The sequence below is a fragment of the Podarcis filfolensis genome (genome assembly GCF_964270895.1).
Source record: "Podarcis filfolensis genome assembly, chromosome: 5".
In the NCBI taxonomy this organism is placed as follows: Eukaryota; Metazoa; Chordata; class Lepidosauria; order Squamata; family Lacertidae; genus Podarcis; species Podarcis filfolensis.
In genome coordinates, this window is record NC_139608.1 from 21,930,911 (window position 1) to 21,955,454 (window position 24,544).

Consider the following 24,544-nt stretch of genomic DNA (forward strand, 5'->3'; position numbering starts at 1 on the left):
GCAAGTCTGCATGGAATTGGAATTTAAGTAGCAAAGCCTAAAAGCAACTTCCACAAGCAGAGCAATGATGATGATGATGATGATAATGAGAGGAGGAGGAGGAGGAGGAGGAGGAGGAGAAGAAGAAGAAGAAGAAGAAGAAGAAGGAGTTGGCTCTTATAGTCCTCATTTTTGGACAACTGTGGAAAGTTGGAAAATTCTTAGTATATAGCTTTGGTGGGGACCCTATTGATTTGACTCATCAAAATTACGTTTGGTAATTTTGTTTAATGGCGTTCCAAATCCCACAAAAGAAGCATAATTGTAGCTTAGAAGGACAGAAAGTGTGAGGCATGGTATGAATGAGTTGCCAATAAATGGAAGTGGAAATTCTGAGGCAATGGGGAAAGAGGAGCATAACTCGTGCTCCCCTTTCTCCTTTCATGATATATGTTGCATTTGCAAATTTACAAATGCAACCAACTATACAATTTCTTTTTTTAGATACCTAGGATTTTCAGTATTGTAACAAGCCACCTGGGCACTGTGCTACTCACCCTTGCTTTGAATCAGGGCTGGGCAGACTGAAGGCTTGCAGGAGCTACTTCCTTTCTCCCGGAACCTTGAACCAGTGCTTGATGCAAAAGCACAAACCTACTCACTTAGAATTAAAGAATTGTGAGGCCAGGAACCTGGCGGCATCTTTTGTTTTAGTACCAGAACTCAACAGAACTCACTGTTCCTCAACACAGAGCTCTACTCTGGGTCATCACCCCAAGTTTTCTTGTGTTCAACAGTGGGGTTTTTTAGGGCACAGGAGGAGTCATTTTGTTGTTGCTATTGTTAATCAACTGGTGGTCAAAAACGCTTGTTGATCTACTGCAGATCACCCAGAGGTCCACCAGTAGATTGCCATCTACCTTTTACTCACCCCAGTTACTCATCTATATCAGGGATGGAGAATCTGGTTCAGATATTGTTGGACTCACAACTGCTATCAGCACTACCCAGCATGGCCAATGGTTAGGAATTATGGGAGTTTTAGTCCAGCAATGTCTGGTGGGTCACGGGTTCCCATTCCCTGCCTTCTTTTCCTGTCCAGCCACTGGACCTTCCTCCCATGAAAAGAGGTAAATTGTGGTACATGCAATAAATGAATAGATATTTATTAAATTTGGATACTACCTTTGATTTGAGGATCACAGAGTGCTTTACAATTCTCTAACTCTCTTTCCCTAACTTTCTTTCTAAAGTTTTCCTATTGAAGAGGGAGAATGAAGGACAGGGAGAGGAGAGGGAGACAGGGGATGAAGCAGGAAGTGAGGGTTGTAGTCTTGAAGCGAAGAAACATGCATAAGGAGGGAGACTTCAGTTGTACTGAAGTGCTGCTTGAGGGTTTCCCATAGGCATCTGGTTGGCCACTGTGAAAACAAGATGCTGGACAAGTTGGTCCATTTCTTATGTTCTTATGAGTACAGATTAGGCCCTGAAGACCAGGTAACTAAACTTCAGGGGTTTAATAAAGCAGCTTGTGTGGCATATATATATATTTTAATTAAAATCCCAAACAACCCAACATTTTAACGAATCTGCACCAACTAACAACCATATGAAGTAAGAGAAAATGGGCATTTCTTACCCTGTATGCTTGTCTAATGCCACCATTATCGGCAATGTTTTCACCAAGGGTATTGATTCCGCTGAGCTGCAGAGAAAAAGGAAGAAATGAAAATGCTACTTACTTTTTTTTTTTTTTGCCTGAGTGCAGAATGAAATTCTTGGAAGAACAATGAGTCATGGTTTGAAGGTCAGAAAATGGATTATTCCCAACCATCTAGATGTGGAATGTAGAATATGAAGTCTACAAGGCAACACCCAGAGGGCTATGACTGTCAACAGGGGGAGAGCTACAACCAGCAGAGCTCAGTGGGAGCTCTCCATGGTGCTGGTAAGGCCTGACTGTATCTGGTCGCATCTTGCCAAGTCCAGCTACTTTATCCTGAACCTGTTTTTTACCTTGATGTGACCCTCCTCACTGAGACTTCACATGACATGACCTTTATGGAAGAGTCTTGGTTTCATGGGAGATCTGCTACCACTTCTTCCAATCACCCCCAGCCTCAGCAAAACAGGATTTGCTGAATTACTGATTCTTTGTCGTTCTCTATTTTGAGTCGTCTTCTTCTTTGGCGATCACTTGGAGCTGAATAAGATTGTCTTCCATGAACACAGTCTTAACAGTGAGTTTGTAAGTGACTGTGAAGGCCAATTCTGGATCCACACGTCCCATTGGCTTTCTTTGAATGCAACACTGAACCATTGTTTAGTGCTACGTGCCCAAGCAGCAGTTAGCCTGAGCTTTATCAGTGAGCCTTTGACTTGTGCACGTTCCCCTCTCCTCCCTCCCTTCAGAGAGGCCATGAGGAGGAGACTGAAAGCTTTTGCTTCCCGTTCTGAATCAACTCGCTTTGGCTGATACACCAGGAACCACCATAACTGGATAGAAATGAGCTGGCCACACTTTCTGGAAACCTCCTGTTCAGATTATTGCTGTGTGTGTTGGCCTTAAAATAGGCTAGGAACCGAAATTGGTTCAGAATAGGGCCAGGAATATATTGATTGGGACTGGGTGTTTCAACTATATCACACCTGATGCTCCCCGGTTCATTTCTGGGTAAACTGCTGGCTTTAACTTTAAAAAAAGCCTTAATTGCTTGTGATTAGGTTACTTGTGAGATTGCCTTCTCCTGCATATACCTACTTGAAACCTATCCTCTAGAGAGATCCTGCTCCAAGTGCCTTGTTCAAACCTCTCTGGGTTATTCCATCACTGAGAAGACCCTCTTCCTAGTGGTCACCCTATACTTCTAGGGGTGACCACTAGGAAGAGGATCTTCTCAGTGATGGAATAACCTAGAGAGGTTTGCCCAGTGGATGCTGCCAATCTCGTTATCCTTGCTTTACAGGAAGATGAGATGGGAGGGCTTAATGTGCAACCAAAAGCTCACAGACATAACACTAGACCATGATTTAATGATATATCTGAACCGCAACATTTTTTCTTCAACTTTAGCTGTGAACCTTGGCAAAGGAACCTCTAGGAATGCAAATCATCTAAAGGTAAGGGGTTATTTGTACCTATGTACATGTCTTTCTTCTATGGAAGTGCAAAGTGTGGTGGCTCAACTACTGCCACTACTGAATGAATTGCACCGGCTGCCAATTAGCTACTGGGCTAGGTTCAAGGCACTGGCACTGGTTTGCAAACCCCTACAGAGCTTGGGATCAGGATACCTTAAAAAATTGTTTCACCCCAACCAAGCTTTTTGCAGGAAAGGGCACCCTGCAGGTACCATCCTATCAGGATGTCCAATCAGCAGGATGTTGGAATTGGACCTTGAGTGTGCTGGTATCTGCCGTTGGGAATTTCCATTCTATAACAGACAGCTGCCTTCTCTATTGGCTTTTGGCACCTGCTAAAGATGTTCCTCTTTCAACAAGTCTTCAAAAATGTTTATCTCAAAGATATCTCAAAGAATCTGTCCTGGACCGGACCTGACTGGACCTGTTGTTTTAACCTGGTCTTAGATTTATAATTGTTAATTGTTTTTATATGCAATTGCCTTTACGTAACTGTTTTATATATGTTATTATATTGTAAATTGCTTTGAGATGCCTCATTGGGAGGAATTCATAAATGAAAGAAACATAAAAATAGTAATGGAAACTAAATTTGGCCTTCAACAGGTTAGTTCACATGGTTAAGTTTCCTTTTGAAGCTATTCAGTCTCTCAACATCTCCCTCCATTACCATGTGGAATATGTTTCATCTAATAAAAGAAAAGAATGTGCATTCAAATGTAAGCATTTCAATAAGAAAGAAGGGACATACATTTTGTCCACCAGCCAGATCCCATTTGAAGTTTCCATACTGGTTTACCATGCACTCAGACTGCTTCTTAAAATTTGTTGCAGATGTTTGACTCCACCAGTCTACAAGGTCCCCATTCTCATTAAAATTTCTACCTGAAATAACATATACACATAAGAAATTTGCAATGATAGTCTTGAAGACACTGAAAATATGAAATTGCCTTGTGCTGTAGCTGACTATTGGTCCATGGAACAATATTGCCTACTCAGAAAGGACTCAGGCTAAAGTCCCAAGGATTGAATCTAGGATTGAACGCACCAGGTTGAGGAACCTTTTGCCCTCCAGATGTTGGGGAACTCCAATACCAACACCCTCAGCATGCATGGCCATTGTCAGATATGGGGATCTGCTACTGAGTGATAGCAACAAGAGTTTGCACCATGAGCACACACTTCCAAGCCAACATCAGTAGAATGTGCAGTGCTTGACTCCAGCACCGCTCACTTTCAGCACCATCGCCGATCCTTTTTGTATAATGTTATATCATAATGTAAGGGACGTGGGTGGTGCTGTGGGTTAAATCACAGAGCCTAGGACTTGCCGATCAGAAGGTTGGCGGTTTGAATCCCCGCGACGGGGTGAGCTCCCGTTGCTCGGTCCCTGCTCCTGCCAGCCTAGCAGTTTGAAAGCGCGTCAAAGTGCAAGTAGATAAGTAGGTACCGCTCCGGCGGGAAGGTAAACGGCGTTTTCATGTGCTGCTCTGGTTCGCCAGAAGCGGCTTAGTCATGTTTGCCACATGACCAGGAAGCTGTACGCCGGCTCCCTCGGCCAATAAAGCGAGATGAGCGCCGCAACCCCAGAGTCGCTCACAACTGGACCTAATGGTCAGGGGTCCCTTTACCTTTATATCATAATGCATGGTGACATCAGACAAAATATGAAGGTCTTCGACTTTTCTGATGGATTAATCTGATTCCAGCCAGGTGCTCTGCTTGATTCAGGAACCTGGGGTCCTTAACATTCCCCAAGAATGTTTCCCAATGTAGGCAATGATGTGCTCATCCAGTGGTTGGCAGGAAGCTGCCATTTGCACATTCACCGTTCCTTTGGAATCAGTTCAGTGGCTGGCCAGGACCACAAGATCATCCCTTTTGGAAAGATGCAGGGGGATGGGGAAAGAGGAATATTTGACATCATGGCGTGACTGATGTTTCATTCAGCTACTTTGTTAATAAGGTGCTGGTTGTGAATGAGGAAATGTTATGTTGCTGGCATAAATCTTTGGATCTTGCTTTATGGTAAGGGTGGGGAAGCTGTGGCCCTCTAGAGGTTGCTAGATCACAACTTCCCTCATCCCTGGTCATTGGCCATGCTGTCTGCTGCTGATGGGAATTGGAGTTCAACAACATATGGGGACCACTGGTTCCCATCCCTGTTTTATGGGTAGTATCATGTAATGCAATAAATGCCAAGAAGCACGGGAGCGAGGGCCTTGCACACTTGCTGTTTACAAGATAATAATAATTGGTGCTTCTGGTAACATGTAAAGCCACCCTTAGCCCCTGGGAAATATATAATAGAGATTTTTTTTCCTGGTGCAAAGCACACTGCCACACACAAGAAACAGGGCTTGATTAAATTAAAACAGGATTGCCTCTCTTCATGCACCATACAGATCGGGTAAAGTAATACCAATGGTGAAACATGAGTTCTCTTTCTTACCGTTATCGTCAAAGCCATGAGTGATTTCATGCCCAATGACCATGCCAATGCCACCATAATTCAAGGATTTAGGCTGAGCTGCACTGAAGAAAGGTGGTTGCAAAATGCCAGCAGGAAAGACTGCAGAGAGAGATAGGACACCATAGACGACAAGTTAATCTTTTGCACCAGTTCAAACTATTTGCAAAAACACAAGCTCAATTAAATAAACACCCTGGAAATTTTAGCCAACAGTGTGGCTGATTAATTCAAACTACCTCTCCTTCCCCTTCCACCCAATTTGTCTTCCTCTTTGATCACCAGGTGACCTTCAAATGCACGCTCAACTGTACAGGATCCAACAGCATGATGCCATCCAAGGCTGGAGGGGGACAGCTGTGAATTATGTGACCCCTGCAGGTAGGGCCAATGGTGCGAGGATGTAATTGAATGTCACGATTAGTGCAAGGATTTTTCTGTCCCTCTCCTCTCCTTACCTGCCTCTTAAACCTGCTCTAGGAGTTCCCCAACTCAACTCTCTGGACCTCTGGAGTACATTTGGGGAGCACGTGGGACACATGCGTGGGGAAGAGAGTGGGAACACCCCACTGTACAAGAGGAAATCCTTGCTCTGATGGGACATGGTAGCTGCATACCTCCCTAAGTCTTTCCTATGAAAATGAGAGAGACATACCAGGGCAGCGCTGGGGAATCTGTGCCCTCCCCCCAGATGTTACTGACTACAGTTCCCATTATCCCTGTCTATGGTCATGCTAGCTGATGGAGTCCAATACTATCTTTTACCTACATGATCTGCACTGACCACAAGGTCATATTATTTATGGATGTGCCCTTCTACCCTAAGTCAGCATGATGCTGAAACAATTGCTATTTTCTGGGCCTGCAGGTTCGGGGCACATGAGTTTTCAAAGCCCACCCACTCCTTTCTTGCCTAGAGCACAATGGCTCTCCTGTCCATAAGCTATGGGTGTGGTTTCCCCTCTGTTTCCCCTCAACAACATGAGTTTTCCATCCCTCCCCTTCCTTTCAGTTTCCTCCACTTCCCAGATTCCAACTCCATTTCTCAGCCTATTGCCTACTCTTTCGTTTTGTATTTTGTTTTCAACTATCCTGCTTTCCAAAATTGCAGTTCTCCTGTCCCATAGCTCGCATAAGTTTTCCTCCGATGCTTCAAGCTGAAATTCCAGGATCTGATTAACAGGACCTATTATGTTTCTTCCGTAATCACCCAACTCTCAGAGGAACTGGTCCAGATGTTGCAGCCAGCAACTGTTGGCTTGTCCAACCCTTTGCTAAGGTCACGCTAACCATCTGTTGTCTTGTGGTCCTCCAAAAATTAGGGTATTGCCATCGTTGGTTGTTTAGAAAGGAAAGGGAGCTGATTCCAACTTGTGACAATACACCATGGAGGCATTCCATTTCCCACGGTTTTTACAAATTGTAAGCTGTGATTGGCAAGCACAAACCAGCTTACCAAGGAAAAACAGAAGGTGACCATTGCCTCAGGGAATAAAATTATATTGATTTGAGGTTAAATCCCATACTACCTCCACCACACATTGGTTTAGGGTAAAAGTACGCACAACAATAAATACACCATTCCCTACACATAGGCTTATTGTGTTTCCTTTGCAATTTTATGAACTGCTTCACTTTGCATTGCAGCCCTTGAAAGTGTCAAAACGTTCTGCTATTAACTCTCTTAGAGAAATGCAACTCTAATGGATGAGATGTTTATTCTAAGCTACTTCATAGCAAACCAATGCTTGCTTATAACATTTGCAAAACTTGAGCAATCTCAAGCAATGCCAGAGAGATGAGAATTATTCCTATGAGGCTCCCCCTTCCTAACTAGTAAAACATTTGCCCATATCCACGAGCCATATAGCTGTGAAGAGGGAATTGCAATTCTTTTCCCGGCTGCCCATTTAAAGACTGCCAGGAATAGAAGCCAAATTTCCTAAATTCTTGTAACTTGAGTATGTCCACAGAGACTTTTGCCATAATATGTTTATGCACTGAATGTGGGCACGGTGGAACTAACTCTTTTTGTTAATGGATGAGTAAGCATTCCTGCTAATGTGCTGCTTCGTTCTGTCTTGCTTCTACATAGCACGGCATTTTGCTGTGCTGCACTAGAACCCTTCATGGCTGCCTAAAGTTTTGTGGCTTCATTTTGACTCAAAGTATATTCCAACCTATTTCAGCTTATTCCAACAGGGCCAAGCTCTCTTCCTCAATGTCCATCAGATTACACACCAACTGTGACTAAGATGAATTTCACACAGCTGTGTCAAGGTTGTCCTCACTTAGCCATGATTTCAAGCAAGATATTCTGCTTGTTCTTCTTCAGAAAGAAAACAGCTCTAGGCCTATGACACCAGAGGCCTAAAACTGGTGTGTGAAGAAGCGTCAGGAGCTCTTGGGATCTGTGGTCGGCTCCTTCATATGGTCAGCCCCTGAATTGCAGGCAGCAGCTTCCAAGGAGAAGTACCTTCAGGTCCTAGACAGAGTCTGTCCACCCATAATGTCCATTGAGTCCTTCAGGACAGGAAGGAGTATAAGAGGACTTCCTGTCCCAGTTAATCCTTGACTGCAGAACTGCATTGCAAAATTCTGAGAAATGTGAATTTTAAAGGATGGCTTCATTTTGGTTCGCTTGTTTCAGGAAGTGCAAATTAGGTAGATTCACCTTTCAGTGGGAACTGAAATGAATTTCTGCCCCATCCCTAGTCTAGACTCTTTTACTTTCTTGATTCTGTCTCCATTCATAGGTAATTTCACTGACTCCAATGCAGCTAGATTTGATGCATAGAAGAATCAGTGTAGGATTTTGTTGAAGATGTTGTTCGGATGCCTAATTATTATCTTCCAAAGCAACTCCTCTATTCTGAACTTAAAAATGCAAAGCGTAATGCTGATGGTCAACAAAAGAGGTTTACAGACTCTCTCAAGGCAAGTCTAAAAATATTGGGAAACACTGGCCTGCAAGCATTCCAGCTGGAGAACAGCCTTTACTAAACGTATCATAGACTTGAAGACATTCAACTCAGGATAAAAGGGAGAAAGGGAGAAACATGCTAAGATGAAGGTGTGTTTGGCAAACTCTCACCATAATCAACTCCCACCCGGAAACCTATATCCCCACTGTGGAAGGACGTGTGGATCCAGAATTGGCCTCCACAGTCACTTACAGACTTACTGTTAAAACCTTGTTCATGGAAGACAAACTTACTCGGCTACGAGTAATTGCCAAAGAAAAAGAAGAAGTCCATCACAGTGAACTCAGATGTCCTTGTTCAGGGTAAATTCCACTTTCTCTCATGTTAATAAAGTGTGAAAATATGGTCCCAGAATAGTTGCAAACCATCACTTTCATTTCAGCATTACTGCTGGCAAGGTCATCTCGCACAAAAACTGACATCATTCTTTTTACACCCCTGCTATGAAAGTTCAGCATGCAAGACTTGCAATCTGGTTTGAACCTGGCTGAATGCTTAGCTTAAAACCAGAAAAATTCATTAAACAATTTCGCTTTTACTGGGCAAGGACTGCAGGGTCACAACTCATGCTTTTCTTCTATGTCTGTCTGTCTGTCTGTCTGTCTGTCTTTCTATCCCAATTTTATACTATTTAATATAATAATAAAATCTAAGTGTTTTAGATAAAAATCGATAAAAATGCAACAATGGCATTCAATAAAATTCCCTAAAAACTAGATAAAAACTAAATGCCATATTAAAACAAAGTAAAGCTATATCTCACAAATAAAACTGAGCAGTAAATAATAAATACATGGCTGACTTCTGGGTTCACAGGCACTTCAGGTATAGAGGGCTATGGTAAAATATTACTTTTAATACTAGTGGTCTGTGGAGAAAACATATTGCAGAGGGATGGAGAGCTTTGATGCTTTCTTTCCAAGCATTGGGGAGGGGCGGGGGAACCCCACCCCTGTCATCTTATTTGTAAGTAAGTAAGTAAGCCAGCCTCCCACAGTTGGAATTTTCCCTTATCCAGAGAAATGAACAGAAATCTCCCCCCCCTTTTTTTCAATGGAAGAATGAGGCAAATAAAACGGAAAGACAGGCTGCAGGCTTCCCCCATTCTTCCAGAGAGCTGGCGGTAGTGACTGCATCAGTATAATGAATACAAAATAAATAAGCAATAGATTAATTCAGCAAAAGCACACGCTCCAGTAAAATGCTTTGAAATTATCCCCCTCCAACTTGATTTGTGCTTTGTTGAGTGTGTCAAGTCGATACTCTCATATTTTCCAAAGGAAGCAAGAATGAAAAAGATGCCTCCTTTGCTAAAGCAGTTCATCTTTAAAGCATCTGGCCAATGTCAATAGGACCAGAAACCAAGGAAACTACGAACCAGAACATGTTTTTGAATGTCCGTAGTAGGACAGCATTTTGGATAACAAGACTGCTTGCTGCAGGTCAAGGACACACAACACCAAAATTATAGTATGGCATGGTGTAGCAACGTCCTCTAGAAGTGGTTGGACTACAGTTTCCATCATCCCAGACCACTGGACTTGCCGGTTGGGGTTGATGGGACCTGGAGTCCCTGATGTTATTGTACGCTACAGTACAGCATAAATCTGCTGAGCCGGTGGAGAGATGGACACTGTGTTCCTACAGCAATTTATTGCATTTCCCTGGTAGTTCCCGAACTGTTAATTTCCGCATTATATTTGAGCTTTCACATATTGTAAAGCCCGCTTCTGTAAACATAGCAGATTATAGCATGAGTTTAGAGCTCATTCATATGTTATTTGGGGGGCGGGGAAGATATTTTTTTCCAGAAGCATATAACACAGAAATGGATACTAAACTTGTGCTATACTCTGCTATATTTCTGGAAGTGGCTTTTACATTGTGTGAAAGCTCAGAGTGCAGAAATCAAAAGTTAGGAAAACATCGGGAAAGCAGAATAAACTACCATGTTGAAACAACCAAAGAGATGAACAAGTGAAAAAGTCCACTTTCTGACCTGATCTGAGCTGAGACAGGGGACAAGAAATAACCCATTTCTCACCACATGGCCAGAAAGTGTTTCTAAGAGAGACTCAGCTTACCAATTTGATTCCTGCTTGCTGAATAAAAGGCATTGACGACAGCTGCACCACTTATCCACCTATGAAAAATTGAAGAGACATGGAAATGTTGATGATGGATGGCATCAGGGCCGGATTTAGGTTTGATGAGGCCCTAAGCTCCTGAAGGTAATGGGGCCCTTTATATGTCCAGCTGTCCTTTGTCAACAACAAATTGTCACTGTTTTTTTTTTTGTGTTGAATATATGCTATATAGTAATTTATGGACCTCATAGGTATCTAAAGCCATTTGCCCATAACAAATAGGAGCCTACACAACACAAAACACTGTTGCTGTATGTAGGTTTTATTTTATTTGTTTTTTTATGTTATATTTTGGAAGTGTACATCCAGGTGTTTTTTTCCTTTAATTTTTTTGGGCCCCCAAGAGAGTGGGGCCCTAAGCTATAGCTTGTTTAGCTTACAGTATATGTAAATTCGGCACTGGATGGCATCAGCAAGAGGAGAAAACTGAAAGGCATTGAATCGCTCTAAATCTGAATTTCATTTTAAAAAATACCCAGTAAAGTAGAACCATAAAATTGTAGAGTTGGAAGGGATCCTGAGGGTCATCTAGCCCAACCCCCTACAATGCAGGGGTCCCGGGTGGGCTCGAACCACCAACCTTCTGGTTAACAGCTGGATACACTGACACAATGTGTCACAGGAGGCAAAATCCCACTGGCATGTTCTCATGAATTTTAAGTCTCATTGAAATGAATGTGTGCCATGGAGGAATACACTATAGCATACTGTTAGAAGACTGAAAGCCTGATTCAGCATTCAATTCCCTGGTATGCTTGTTTGCCTGTCAGCTCAGCTGGGCAAATGGGTGGGCAGCATGACTGAAGGCCACTGCACCCATGGAGGCTCCCTACCGACATGCTAATGAATGCCCATAGATCATGACAGAGGCTGCTCCCTAGCACATGCATTCAGTTTTACTCCTACTGGACCTTTGCAAGGAGCTCTGGTTTAGTGGGAACCTGAGTTAGCATTAATCACAGCTAACATTGGTGCTGACATACCACTGAACCGCAGTTAAGCTCAATGGGGGACAGTTGAGGGGAATTGATCCTGAGAATATGTGTGCATTGCCCTCCCCACAAGAGCTTTCCATTCCAGTCCCTTAATAAGAACAGTGCACACAAAGAAATTGCGAGGTACAGTATTTCAATTCCTGATTGCTGTGATACTAGGAATAGAATTCAAGATTCCCCAACTTTGTTTTAAAATCATGAGACCTGGTGCAAAGGCAAGGATCCCTCCTTTAACATGAAGTTAAAATGAACCCTTCTGGCTATTAGCAGGGGCCACTTTTGCAAATAGCCAGAACCAGATTATTATTATTATTTTTTAAGCACTGCATTCACAGTATAAACCATTTAAATACGTACTCTTCCTTGTCCACTTTTTCTCTAAGCTTCTTCAGCCTTTCCTTCTGGCTAAAGTTTAAGTTCTGAATAATGTTCTCAAAATATTCTTCTTCTTTGTAGTGCAGCTTACAAGAAAGAGAGAGAAATGCTCGTGTTATTTGCTGGAGGGTAGGGAAAAACTAGAGGAGCATTGTTGCTTGAGTAGTATTCTTCCCCAACTTCGCACCCCCCATATATTTTGGACTATGGCTCCCATCAGCTGGAAAAGAGGAACTGCTGTGTGGACTGTGTAATAATAATAATAATAATAATAATAATAATAATAATAATAATAATAGTTTGGATTTGATATCCCGCTTTATCACTACCCGAAGGAGTCTCAAAGCGGCTAACATTCTCCTTTCCCTTCCTCCCCCACAACAAACACTCTGTGAGGTGTGGGGCTGAGAGACTTCAAAGAAGTGTGACTAGCCCAAGGTCACCCAGCAGCTGCATGTGGAGGAGCGGAAATGCGAACCCGGTTCACCAGATTACGAGCCTACCACTCTTAACCACTACACCACACTGACATAAGGCTTTTCACTTATACCTCCAATGTAGACACTTGGTACCTGCTACCATTAAATCCTAAACACTCTCTGCTGTCCAAAATAGTTTTTCAGATGTACTTACATCTTTGTATTCCGCATTCAGCTTATTAGTATCCGTCAGAATCTCATCAGGGTAGCCAATCCTTTCTCTGATTGCTATGGCCTGAAAAATAAACCATGGTCACTGGTGAACTGGAATCAAGTTGTACATTCAGACATCATAGGGATGGCGAGAAGTCATCTATAGGCTTTTCAATTTGCTCTTCTAGATTTTGCAAACCAGACCCAGTCAATGAGTGGTGGTCTGGGCAACTGCTACTTTGTTTATGATACCAGTTCCCAAAGTGGTTTTGGAAGTGATGGGAAAGTCAAGTCTTCCTTGTCCTTGTTGTATGCTGAAGATGCTCTTCTTTGCCATGGCCTCAGACACATGAGATATGTATTTTTATGGCTGTAACCTGATCTGCTAGTGAAGAGCAGGTAATAATAATAATATCAGCCAAGAAGGGCTGGGAGAGCAATTTGCCTGAAACCCAAGGAAGTCACTGGCAGTCAACACAGACAATACTGATCTAGTTGCACCAGCATGAAGAAGCTTCCTATGTTGCTATGACCATGAAATAAGCCCATATGTCACATCAGGGCTTCCACAACTTGGGTCTCCAGCTGTTTTTGGACTACAATTCCCATCAGCCCTGACCACTGGTCTTACTAGCTAGGGATGATGGGAGTTGGTCCAACAACAGCTAGAGACCCAACTTTGGGAAACCCTGTGTTACGTGAAGAATGTTCTACCTGTTCCACTCTTTGCAATGAATTATTTCTGAGCTTCTCTTTTGGATAAAGAAAGTAACAGGCTTTCGTTGGCCTCCAAATTTCAAATTCTTTTTTTTTTTTATGTATATAAAAATTAAAAACTTGCCTTTTCCTCTGCTTTCTTTTTGGTTTCTGCATCCATCCAATTGAGCTCATCAAGTGTTTGTATAAAAACCTCACGAATCTGAGCGATCATCTCTTGCACCTGAGGATGTACAGCACAAGATTAAATCATTCAGTTTTTATCATACATGGGTGACATTCTGGCATGTTGCATCCCAGTTGCCACTGATGGAAGCATCGGCTTTTGTTTTTCAAAATAGACGGACAACGACTATTTTTATTTTTAAAGGTCAAATCATGGCAAAGCCAAAGTTACCAAGGAGTGGAGTTATTGCAAAAGAAAAAAAACACACCTTTGTTACTTAAAACATTTCTATGCCTTCAGATGAAAATATAGTGGGATGTTGCAGACTTATATTGTTTTAAATGCTAGTTTAGCTGCCATGGCTTCCACTAAAGATTCCTGGAAAGGGGAGATGGGTGAGGTTGCTGAGAAATTGTGGTCCTAGCCTCCTCCTAACAGAACCATAGATGCTAGTAACAAAAAAAGGTAAAGGACTTTTTACGGTTAAGTCCAGTCAAAGACGACTATGGGGTGCGGCACTTATCTTGCTTTCCAGGCCAAGGGAGCTGGTATTTGTCCACAGACAGCTTTACAGGTCATGTGGCCAGCAGGACTAAACCACTACTGGCTCATGGAGGACTGTAACAAGTGCCAGTGTGCACAGAAATGCTGTTTACCTTTCCGCTGCAGCGGTACCTATTTATCTACTTACCCTGGTATGCTTTCGAAATGCTAGGTTGGCAGGATCTGGGACAGGATCTGGGACAGAGCTCACCCCACTGTGTGGATTCGAACTGCCAACCTTCCGATCGGCAAGCCCAAGAGGCTCCGTGGTTTAGACCATGGCGCCACCTGTGTCCCATAGATGCTAGTATCCCTTAGTGAGAAGTGAATACTATTAAACCAGTAGCAGCTTGTAGTTTAGAGCCAAACTAGATATGACTCGCATGAAAGCTCATAATGTGCACATTTTTGGTTATGTAAACAGGAGCCAAGCTGGGAAGCTTGAAGAGCCTCATAACTGTGATGGCGGGCGGGCAGAGGATGCTTAATTCTTTCTCTTCCTGCTGTGGTCCTGACTAGAATCACCATTCCGATGCTACAATTTGTATTTAGGAAGGGCAGTAACTCAATGGTAGAGCATTTGTTTTGCATGCAGAAGGTCCCAGGTTCACTTCCTGGTGCCTTCAGGTAGGACTGGGAATGTCCCCTAGTTAGTGCAAAGCAGTGCACATCTATGGTTCCACCTCCTATTAACCTGATCCAGCATGGCCAAAGGTCAGGGACGATGGGAGTCTGCAGGGCACCACACAGACAACTACTGGGCAACACTGACCTGGAAGGATCAATGATCTGTCTCAGTATAAGTCATCTTCCTGTGTTCTCATCTCCATGTAAAGAGAAATTCCCCATTGGCACCATTTGCAAAGCTGCTTAGGCTTCCCCGCAGCTGCTATTAGTGCAACAATATATGCATTCTCAGGATTGGAGTCACATCTATTTTGGTCCTAAGTGACCCTCCAAGGCTCCTTTATGAAAATATAATCACCAGTCCTTCTTGAGCTGCTTCCATCTTATTCGTATGGTAGACCCAGGGAAACCTCACTCTGCAGCAGACTAATAATGAGACATGTACACTGGAGTAAGTCCTCCTGCTGCTTTGGCGCACACATGCATGCAGTGCCAGATTTATGTATAAGCTAAACAAACTACAGCTTAGGGCCCCACTCTCTTGGGGCCCCCAAAAAATTTAAAGAAAAAACAAAACACTGGATGTACATTTCCAAAACATAAGATAAAAAACAAATAAAATAAAACCTACATACAGCAACAGTGTTTTGTGTTGTGTAGGCTCCTATGATGTAAGTAATGGGCCCCGCCTCCTAGCCTGTTCCGTAAAATATCACTATCACTATTAATATACTTCTTCTTAGTTGTATTTCACTATTAATATACTTCTTAATTGTATTTCAGTTCAACCATTACTTTGATAAAATACTTATTTTGTTATGTGCAAATGGCTTTAGATACCTATGAGGTCCACAAATTACCATATAGCATATATTCAACCCAAAAAAGCAGCGACAATTTGTTGTTGACAAAAGGACAGCTGGACATATAAAGGGCCCCATTACCTTCAGTAGCTTAGGGCCTCATCAAACCCAAATCCGGTCCTGCATGCATGTATACAAAGGTGGGTTTTAATCACCTTTGTGGCTTGTCTTTCTCTAGGGGTATGTATGCCCGTTGTATAGATTCCAGTCTTTGGCAAGTCATTTAACTGGTTGCTGAAATTTGTGAAGATGGAACACATTCACCAAACTCCCAGTCCAGCAAGGAATACTCTGAATGCAGGCGATTCACCTACCATAAGATGGGTGGAGGGGTAACTGCCTGCATCAGGAAGCTCATATAATCAATATAATCCTTCCAGCCACAAACTCATAGGTACAGGGCCAGATGGCAATACCTGCTGCTCTGCTTATGGAGACACCCCCACCCCCAGTTGTGGGAGTAAACTTCCCATCTTCCATTGACCATCTGTTCAGCAGGAAGAATACAGAGCTCTGTAGATCACAATTTCTTTCGCGGATACACAGATCCAGGGCAATTGTGATTATATGAGGACTCATGATTAGCTTGGGATACATTTTTCTTATTGGCATGTTTTGGCCACTGCTCCTGAGGAGAAGGCTGCAAACCCCAATGGTTTCTTTTGAAGCATTAGACAAAATAAAAATAAAATGGTATTTGGAAATCTATTCTAAGATGGGGGGGGAATCAATTAACACACCCCTCCCCAATTTCAGCAAAGTGCATTAAACTGAATTTCCTTTCCTGTAATCTACTGTTCTTTAGCACCTTCACTCTACAACATGCAAGGACTTCTAATCTGCATCATTAGCTAATAACTTGGCTTACAGTCCAGGAAGAGACACATAATCCCATCATCAGCCTGTCTGCCAAAAGATGTCTCGTCCAGCTTCTTAAGCCTACTTTTCAAAAAAACCTCAGTGTGCGAGATGTAAAATTTAATCTCTGCTTTTGGCACCAGAATTCTGTCCTACTGAGTGCCAAACAGAGAGAGTGATCTCTTACGACTTCATCCTCATTCACCACTGCACTAGGGGGGAAAGTGGCTTGAAGTATTTTGTGCTGCAACAACATCACTGCTTTTGCCATTCACACCAATAATCCAAAGCTAATGTCTGTTTAAATACCCAGTAAATAAATAATCAGTTAATGATCTAAGAGTGTTACCACGTGTTTACTGTCTCCAGCAAATGCTTCTTGTACATACAGCCTTCCCACAGCATTCTCCATGTTGCCATTGACATAGTTTGCGCAACGGCGCCAGACAGCAGCATCCGAGGTTGTGCCATAAAGCACCTGTTAAGCATAAGCATTTGAGAAATTAGTGACAAGCAAGAGGAGAGACTTTGTAGCATCACTAGGTGCTTTCAGTTAATCTTGAGGGCTTGGTGTTAATAGACATCAAGTGATATTTAAACAGGAACACAGGTTAAGTGAGCCCATGCAACTCTCTCTGCGTCTTCATGTTTGCAGCTGTGAAATGTTCTCCCGCCCATCTGCTGCTCCTGCCATTGCATTAGCACTGCACCTTCCACTTGGCCACCACCACCTCCTCCTCCTCCTCCTCTTCTCAGTAAGTGACAATGACCCACCTGCAGGAAAGCTAAAGCAGTGGCTCTGCCCCAACCAGTGAGCCTCTTCTGGATATAAACCCACACTTTCTGGGTAATATGGAGGGCCCAGTGTGGAGACACCATTCATTCAAGGCTGCACCCTACAGGGAGTGAGCCCTATGAAAATCAAAGTGACCTAGACTGCTGTAGAACACCTGGCTTTGCCTGTGTTCGTTGTGTACTACTTTTTGATACAACAGGAGTTCCTTCCTTTCCCTTTGGTGTCCTTTAAGGATGCTGGGGGCAGGTAGTTCAGTGGAAGAGCAGTGGTTTTGCATGCAGAAGGTCCAAGGTTCAATCCCCAACACCTCCAGGTAGGGCTGGAGAGGTCCTCTGTCTGAAACCCTAGAGAGCCACTACCAGTCATTGTAGACCAGGAGTATTCAATGTGGTGCCCTCCAAATGTTGTTGTATTCCAAGTCCCATCTACTGTAGCCAGCATGGCAAATGGTTGGAGATGATGGGAGTCATAGTCATGGAGAGTGTGCCATGACAACAGCTAGATGACCCAATGTCTTGTCTCGTTATAAGGCAGCTTCATCTGTTTATATGTTCCTGTGAGAAAGCTGGCAGGGCAGAACTCAGTCTCAAATTCAAAACTCCAGCAACAGGTGGGCTGAGGAATTTCCTGAAGAACCAGTTTGCAAGTGCCATACGGATTACTGTCATATCTCTCCCCTGCAGAAAGAGCTCCCAGTCAATTTCACAGCTCTGCATGCAAACCATTAGAGCTAGATGAAACTTTGCAGCTTCAGTGAAACTTACTACTGTTTCGTGTGCCTTCTATTGCCTGCAAAGAAAGCGGTATCCTTGGGCTGTGCAGATTCTACCTTCAGTGACCTTGCTGCACTAGGTGGGAAGAAGCCGAGGCTTAAAAACTACGCTATGGTAGAGAAATCTGATACAGTCGTGTTAGTAAGCATCAAAGCAATCTTCTGGCAAGCTGAGTTCTTCGTTCCACGGCCCACCACAGTGGTTTTCTTGCTTTATATTTTGAAAAGAAGTATATTATTACGGAAGGGTCAGTTCAAAGTTATTCTGACATCAGAAAGACGCTGGCTTTGGGGTGATAGCAGTGTAGAAGATTTCATGGTTACGTTCTGGAATGCAGTTTTTATTCACCAGTTTTTAATTTTAAGACAAACAAACGTGAATCCATTCATTGCTTTGTTTTCAACTGTAGCCCACAATAACTCTTAAGGTCCCATTATCTCCTACCACATCAGTGTGCTGTCAAAACAAAAAACATTCTTTGGGGTCTGGTTTCGCCACAAGACCTTGAACCAGTGTATGAGGGATCTCTTGGAATTCTATTGCTTATTTCTGCTTGGATACAGAGTGATTCTGAAGCCTGCTCACTTGCGGTCCGCTCGGCTGGCCCCGCCTTCACCAAAGCCACTGATTGGATTATTTGAACCGGGGTTTGGCGGGAACCCCCAATGACTGTGATGTCAGGGAGGCAGCCAGCACAACCAGCTGGTAAGTCTCATGTGGCTCAGGGGTGCTGTGCGCGGTCCCGCAAAGGGCGCCCACAATTGGAGGCGTTAGCGTTCATTCTGCTGCCACTACCACCCCTGGCACAGCACCAAAAGTGTGTCTGCGTGGAGCCCACTTTATCAGTCACACGTGTTGCCAACAACCTGTGCATTTCAAAAAACCTTCATTGATCACAGTAGAATCTTTCCATATGAATATATCCAGCGCTATATGGGGGTAACATGGCCTGTGCTGAGAAAACTGGTCACCCCATCTGGCTTGGCCAATGGTCTGCCATGATGGGAGCTGCAGTCTAACAGCAATTGGTCATTGCCCATGCCTGGCTTACAGCTTAGTGAGTGGACAGTGAATTAAGCTAGCAAGGATGCAAAAATGATGTCGTTTCCCCTCACTACTGAAATAGTTATTTCTGTATCTTTCTCCACAGTTGCCAGTTCACTTGACCTTGTGTCTGAAGTTCTAAGTAATCATTTATGAATTCCACCCTTTGGACGAAATTAAAGGCGCTGGGAAAAAATAGGTTGTTTTCGAACCTAATAAGTACATAAAGAACGAGGCAGAGAGGAGGCGTTATCAGTAAAACTGGAAGAAAAGAACAGCCTGCCTCTAGTCTAACTCCCTTGAAGACTGCATTGTTTCAGAATTCTTTTCAATGGGCCTGTGATTTAGCGCTGCAAAGGAATATCTGAACAGAGTGGGGCCATCTTTCGACTTCTAATTTGTTTCACCCCTACAAACACTCATATAGACATCTCAGAGCCCAAAATAAAGACAACATGGGCTGCAATCCAGCCAAAGTTAAGCTCCTTTTGGCCTACTTATTTCAAGAGGACAACTTGGCTCATGTACGCTTCCCCGCTGAAATCAATGGGACTTAACTTTGGTTGGATTGTGCCCTGTGTTTGTAACAAAGTGCAGCATATAGTGATGACAGATTTGGTATTTCTATGTTTCTTTAACTGCCTTGGGCACTTTTTCTTAAAGATGGAGTAGCAAGCTAGAAATCGAATACATAATATAAGCAGCACCCATCTGCTGTGGTCAATTCACTAGTGGCCATGGAAAACACAGACTACAGCAGACACACACATACCACACACAATTCTCCTATGGGTGCAATCTCCTGTTTAAAGAAGAACAAAATAAACTCCAGTTTGCTGGACAGAGAACTAGTGGAGCAACTTTCTTCAACCTGGGGCAAGAAGTTGGGGAAGGCTGTATTAGAGGTAACATTTACTGTTCTGTATACACTGTCTGAAAACATGCATGGCCCCAATCCAATGACAGTGCATTTTTCAGAAGAGAAATTGCAAATGAGTTTTCTGGTTCTGCCTTTGTTTATCCAGCTATACTGACCTTTCTTTCCTTCTAGAGATGTGCTGGCCCAACTCCATGACTCCTAATCACAATGACATTTCCACAGCTCAGCTTTTGCCCGTCCCCATCTAGCCAATGTCTGGGCACCCCCAACAATCGCATGTACTTTCACCTCTATAGATTCTGAAACCTGTTTATCCAGTTCAAGAAGAGGACAAGTTGGACTTATATAAACCTCATGCCTCTTGAGCTTCTTGGAGAAAAGGCAAGGTAAACAAACAATTGCCTGCTTTTTCCCTGGAGTGATTTGCAAGAGCCGTTTAGGTGATCAGGAGGACACCTCTGAAATCCTTGGGATTTCAGAGAACATTTTAAAATCTGTTTTCTAAATATTGGCTCACCCGTATCAATTCCACATGCCTGTCCCAATGCAGTTTTTGTTGCGCTCAGATTTATATGTGCCAGAGCATAGATAGGGATGTGATGTTTTGTTTTGTTTTTTCAAAAACATGCATTTACATGAGGACAGGTGCTCCCTTCAGGTATTTCGGACCCAAGCCATTTAGGCTTTAAAGACAAATAGCTGCAGTGTGCATTGGGCCTACAAGGAAACAAGACAGCCAATGGTGTCATTTTATATTAGGTTTGATGTGCATAGGTTGTATTACCAGCAAGTGGTATGAATGCAGATGCTTGTTTATGCCAGCAATACACTTTATGAACACCTACAACACCCTCTTACTGAATCATCTAGCTTGGCATTGTCTACACTGACATTGGCTCTTCAGGGTCTTGGGCAGAGGCATTTCTGATATCCTTAAGTGAAGACTGCTTTTTAAAAAACCATCTTTAGATGCGGCCAATATGGCCAACTATCACCCAGTCTCAAATTTTCCATTCTTGGGCAAGGTGATTGAGCGAGCGGTTGCTGAACAACTCCAGGCACGCCTGGAAGAAGTGGACCATTTGGATCCCTTCCAGTCAGGATTCAGGCCTCGTCATGGGACTGAAACTGCCTTGGTCGCACAGGTCGATGATCTCCTGTGGGCTAGGGACAAAGGTGAGAGCTGTTTCCTAGTTCTGCTGGATCTCTCAGTGGCGTTTGACACCATCAACCATAACATCCTTCTGGACCGTCTAGAGGGGCTGGGAGCTGGGGGCACTGTTATACAGTGGCTCCGCTCCTTTTTCCTGGGCCATGTTCAGAAAGTGGTGGTGGGGGGATAAGTATTCAGACCCCTGGGCTCTCACTTGTGGGGTGCCTCAGGGTTCTGTCCTCTCCCCCATGTTTTTCAACATCTACATTCAGTCGCTGGGAGAGATCATCAGGGGGTTTGGGTTGGGTGTTCATCAGTATGTGAATGATACCTAGCTCTACCTCTCTTTCAAATCAGAACCAGTGAAGGTCCTGTGTGAGTGTCTGGAGGCAGTTGGAAGATGCATGGCAGCTAACAGATTGAGGCTGAATCCTGACAAGACAGAAGTACGGTTTGTCTACCCATGGTTTAGACACTGCAAATCTTAAATGTTAAATATAAAACAAAATTCTGCACCTTACGGAAATTATTCCTTGTGTCCCTGTAGTTACGACTTAGAGTGTTTACCATATCCATTATGTATCGCCAGCTCATGTAGTTCTGAATTTCTCTAAATGATAAAACAAGAAGTAGAATCTGGTGACTTTTCTTTTTAAACAGTGGAACGTATTAGCAATGTAAAAAGCTAAACTTTAAACTGTATCTTGCATACATACCTGGGAGAGTATTTATTAAGGATAGCTTTTAGCTTGTTGAGATAGTCTGGAGCATAAACAACCACATCTTCAGTTTCACCAATATTAATTTGCACAGTTGACATGATATGGTTTATGAATGTTAACCAGTTGAATGGCTGGAAGAAAAATGCATGCATTTTAAGTAGGTTCAACTTATGACATGTGAACAAAAGCGTAAGGTACGAGGTACCACTGTACACTCATTTGGAAGTAAGTATCATTGAGACTTTTTTTCTAAGTAGACATGCATATGTCTGTTGTGTTCCGTATTCCTTAATTATATATTGGATTTACATCTTGCCAACCTCACCTAGGATGGCTCACAAGCAAAAATAGCTTGCCACAACTATAATAGCAAGCTAATATTATATATTGGGGTGGGGAATCTAGTGAAAATCAGAAGTATATTATATAAAAATTGAAATTTTGAAAAAGCAACAATTTTTAAAAGGAAACAGTGCTGGCCCATTAAAACTGTCCTCATCATTTATGAAAAGTGCCATTCGCTTTTGCCTGTTGCCTTTTGGCTCTCCACAGCCAGACTGCTGCTGTAAACAAATTCCTCATAGATAACAAGGGGGGGCGGAGCCCATTTGGTAGATAAGAACAAACCTCTGTCCAGTAACGTGTCTTGAAATCTCTTGGTCAACAGGCAATAAACTAAGCTGAATTCATTTCAATTAAGGTTAATGAGCTGTAAAACAATCCTAAGTGCCCTTATGTTGTGATAACTCTCTTGATAATCAAAGGGACTTGCTGGACATGATCCAACCATAGTTGATTTTGGCACCCTGATTCAAACCAATTATTATTTTTTTAAAAAAAATCAGCATTGGATGCACTTTTATATTTCTTTTTTTCTTTTAGGATTTGATATTTGAATTTGAGAACTGGAATTTGGCACAAAAAATTCATATTTGACTGTTAACATGTTTACAATTTCCCCTCCAAATGGTAAAAGAAGTGATGAAATTTACTGAACATTATTGCAAATGTCATGTCCAATGTTGACTACTACATGATAGCTGTGTATACTGCCAAATACAGATTGCTATTCAGCTATTAGATGCTAACTGTTGCTGATGTGGAATATTGATGTTTTTGAGGGATAAGAATTCATTTTAGTTCCAAACCTGATCTGATGAATCTGCTTAGCTTGCCACCCTCCCTTCCCCAAAGTCACTGTTGGTTTCCTGGATGTGGCCAGAATGGAGTGGCAGCAAAGTTGGGGCCACACAGTTGTACCGGCAGGTAGTATTGTAATATGCCCAAGACCCATGAAATATTAGTTTTGTTTTATATTTTCTCTATTTTTGATTAAATGTCTCTCCCTCCCCTTGCATATAAACACATAACAAACCAAACCAAACCATTAATAGGTTGAAAGGCAAGTTTGCCAACACAAAAGTCCCTTAATCAACTGACAGGCTTATAAATAGATCACAAAGGCCAAGGACCTCAGCCTTTGGACTTACAGAAAGTGTCACATTAATCATCTTTCCTTAATGCATATTAGATAAATGGAAAAAGGTAAAGGTAAAGGGACCCCTGACCATTAGGTCCAGTCATGGCCGACTCTGGGGTTGTGGCGCTCATCTCGCTTTACTGGCCGAGCGAGCCAGTGTACAGCTTCCGTGGCTAGCATGACTAAGCCGCTTCTGGCGAACCAGATCAGCACACGGAAACGCCGTTTACCTTCCCGCTGGAGTGGTCCTATTTATCTACTTGCACTTTGACGTGCTTCAAACTGCTAGGTTGGCAGGAGCAGGGACCGAGCAACGGGAGCTCACCCCGTCGCGGGGATTCGAACCGCCGACCTTCAGATCAGCAAGCCCTAGGCTCTGTGGTTTAAAAATATAAATATATGCTAGACTTCAACCATTTTTGATAGATTTTGGCAATCCCTACCAGTAAACTTTGTCTAGCTGTCAACAAGCATGAAACACTTGATATATTTTCTGTGGATCCTGATCTACACAGCAAGATATACATGCCGAAAGAGCCTCATTAATTAGCATAGTTCCAAGGCTTCAGCCATTCTTAATCTGGCTTGATGCTTGTATGTTTTAGATCCCATAAGTTCCACTTCATTTCTAGGAAGAAGCAGCCATGCTGCAGCTGGGAAACCAGCACTGCAGCCCCGCCTTGCTGGACAAGCCACTTGTGACTATTTAGCACGATCATCAATTGTTTCAAAGGGCACCCCATGCACACCATTGGATCGGGACCTTTGTTGTCTTTTTTCTTGCTTTTACGGCAGAATACAACAGGCTGACAAATTTAGGTCATCATTTTCAGTTCAAAAGATGAGTTCATGTCACACTACTGCATTGATTACAGCCAGTCACTGAAGGTGAAAAAACCTGTTATTGATCTTTTACCTGGTTATTAACTTCAAAAGTGAAGTTCTTCTGGACATTGGCGAGTGTCATTTTATTGTACAGCAGGAGAGGGTCATTTCTGTCATCAGCTTTGGTTGTAGCCTAGAAAAACAAATTAGCAGAAGACAGAGGAGATTCTTTGAGGAAGACAGAGACACAGAGAAGCATCAAACAAATAGGCACCAAGATCTCTAAAGTCATATAACTGAAGGTGCTTAAGCTGTCTTGTTAAAATATGGCAGAAATCAGAAATCACATAGCTAGCTAATTCTATCAGTCA

General features: G+C 42.9%; 1 protein-coding gene across 3 annotated transcripts in view; it reads right to left on the reverse strand.

Moving 5' to 3' along the window:
• The window catches only part of MME (membrane metalloendopeptidase), an 82,613-nt gene that overhangs the window by 8,582 nt on the left and 49,487 nt on the right, over positions 1-24,544 (reverse strand). For all 3 annotated transcript variants that reach the window (XM_083613254.1, XM_083613252.1, XM_083613253.1), the window contains exons 10-20: positions 24,265-24,366; positions 21,863-21,999; positions 21,663-21,756; positions 16,850-16,978; positions 13,568-13,666; positions 12,728-12,808; positions 12,077-12,180; positions 10,662-10,720; positions 5,576-5,695; positions 3,872-4,005; positions 1,619-1,684 (exon numbers count right to left, since the gene is read on the reverse strand). In XM_083613254.1, coding sequence (XP_083469380.1) covers positions 1,619-1,684; positions 3,872-4,005; positions 5,576-5,695; positions 10,662-10,720; positions 12,077-12,180; positions 12,728-12,808; positions 13,568-13,666; positions 16,850-16,978; positions 21,663-21,756; positions 21,863-21,999; positions 24,265-24,366 — 1,125 coding nt within the window. The remainder of the gene's footprint in view (positions 1-1,618; positions 1,685-3,871; positions 4,006-5,575; positions 5,696-10,661; positions 10,721-12,076; positions 12,181-12,727; positions 12,809-13,567; positions 13,667-16,849; positions 16,979-21,662; positions 21,757-21,862; positions 22,000-24,264; positions 24,367-24,544) is intronic.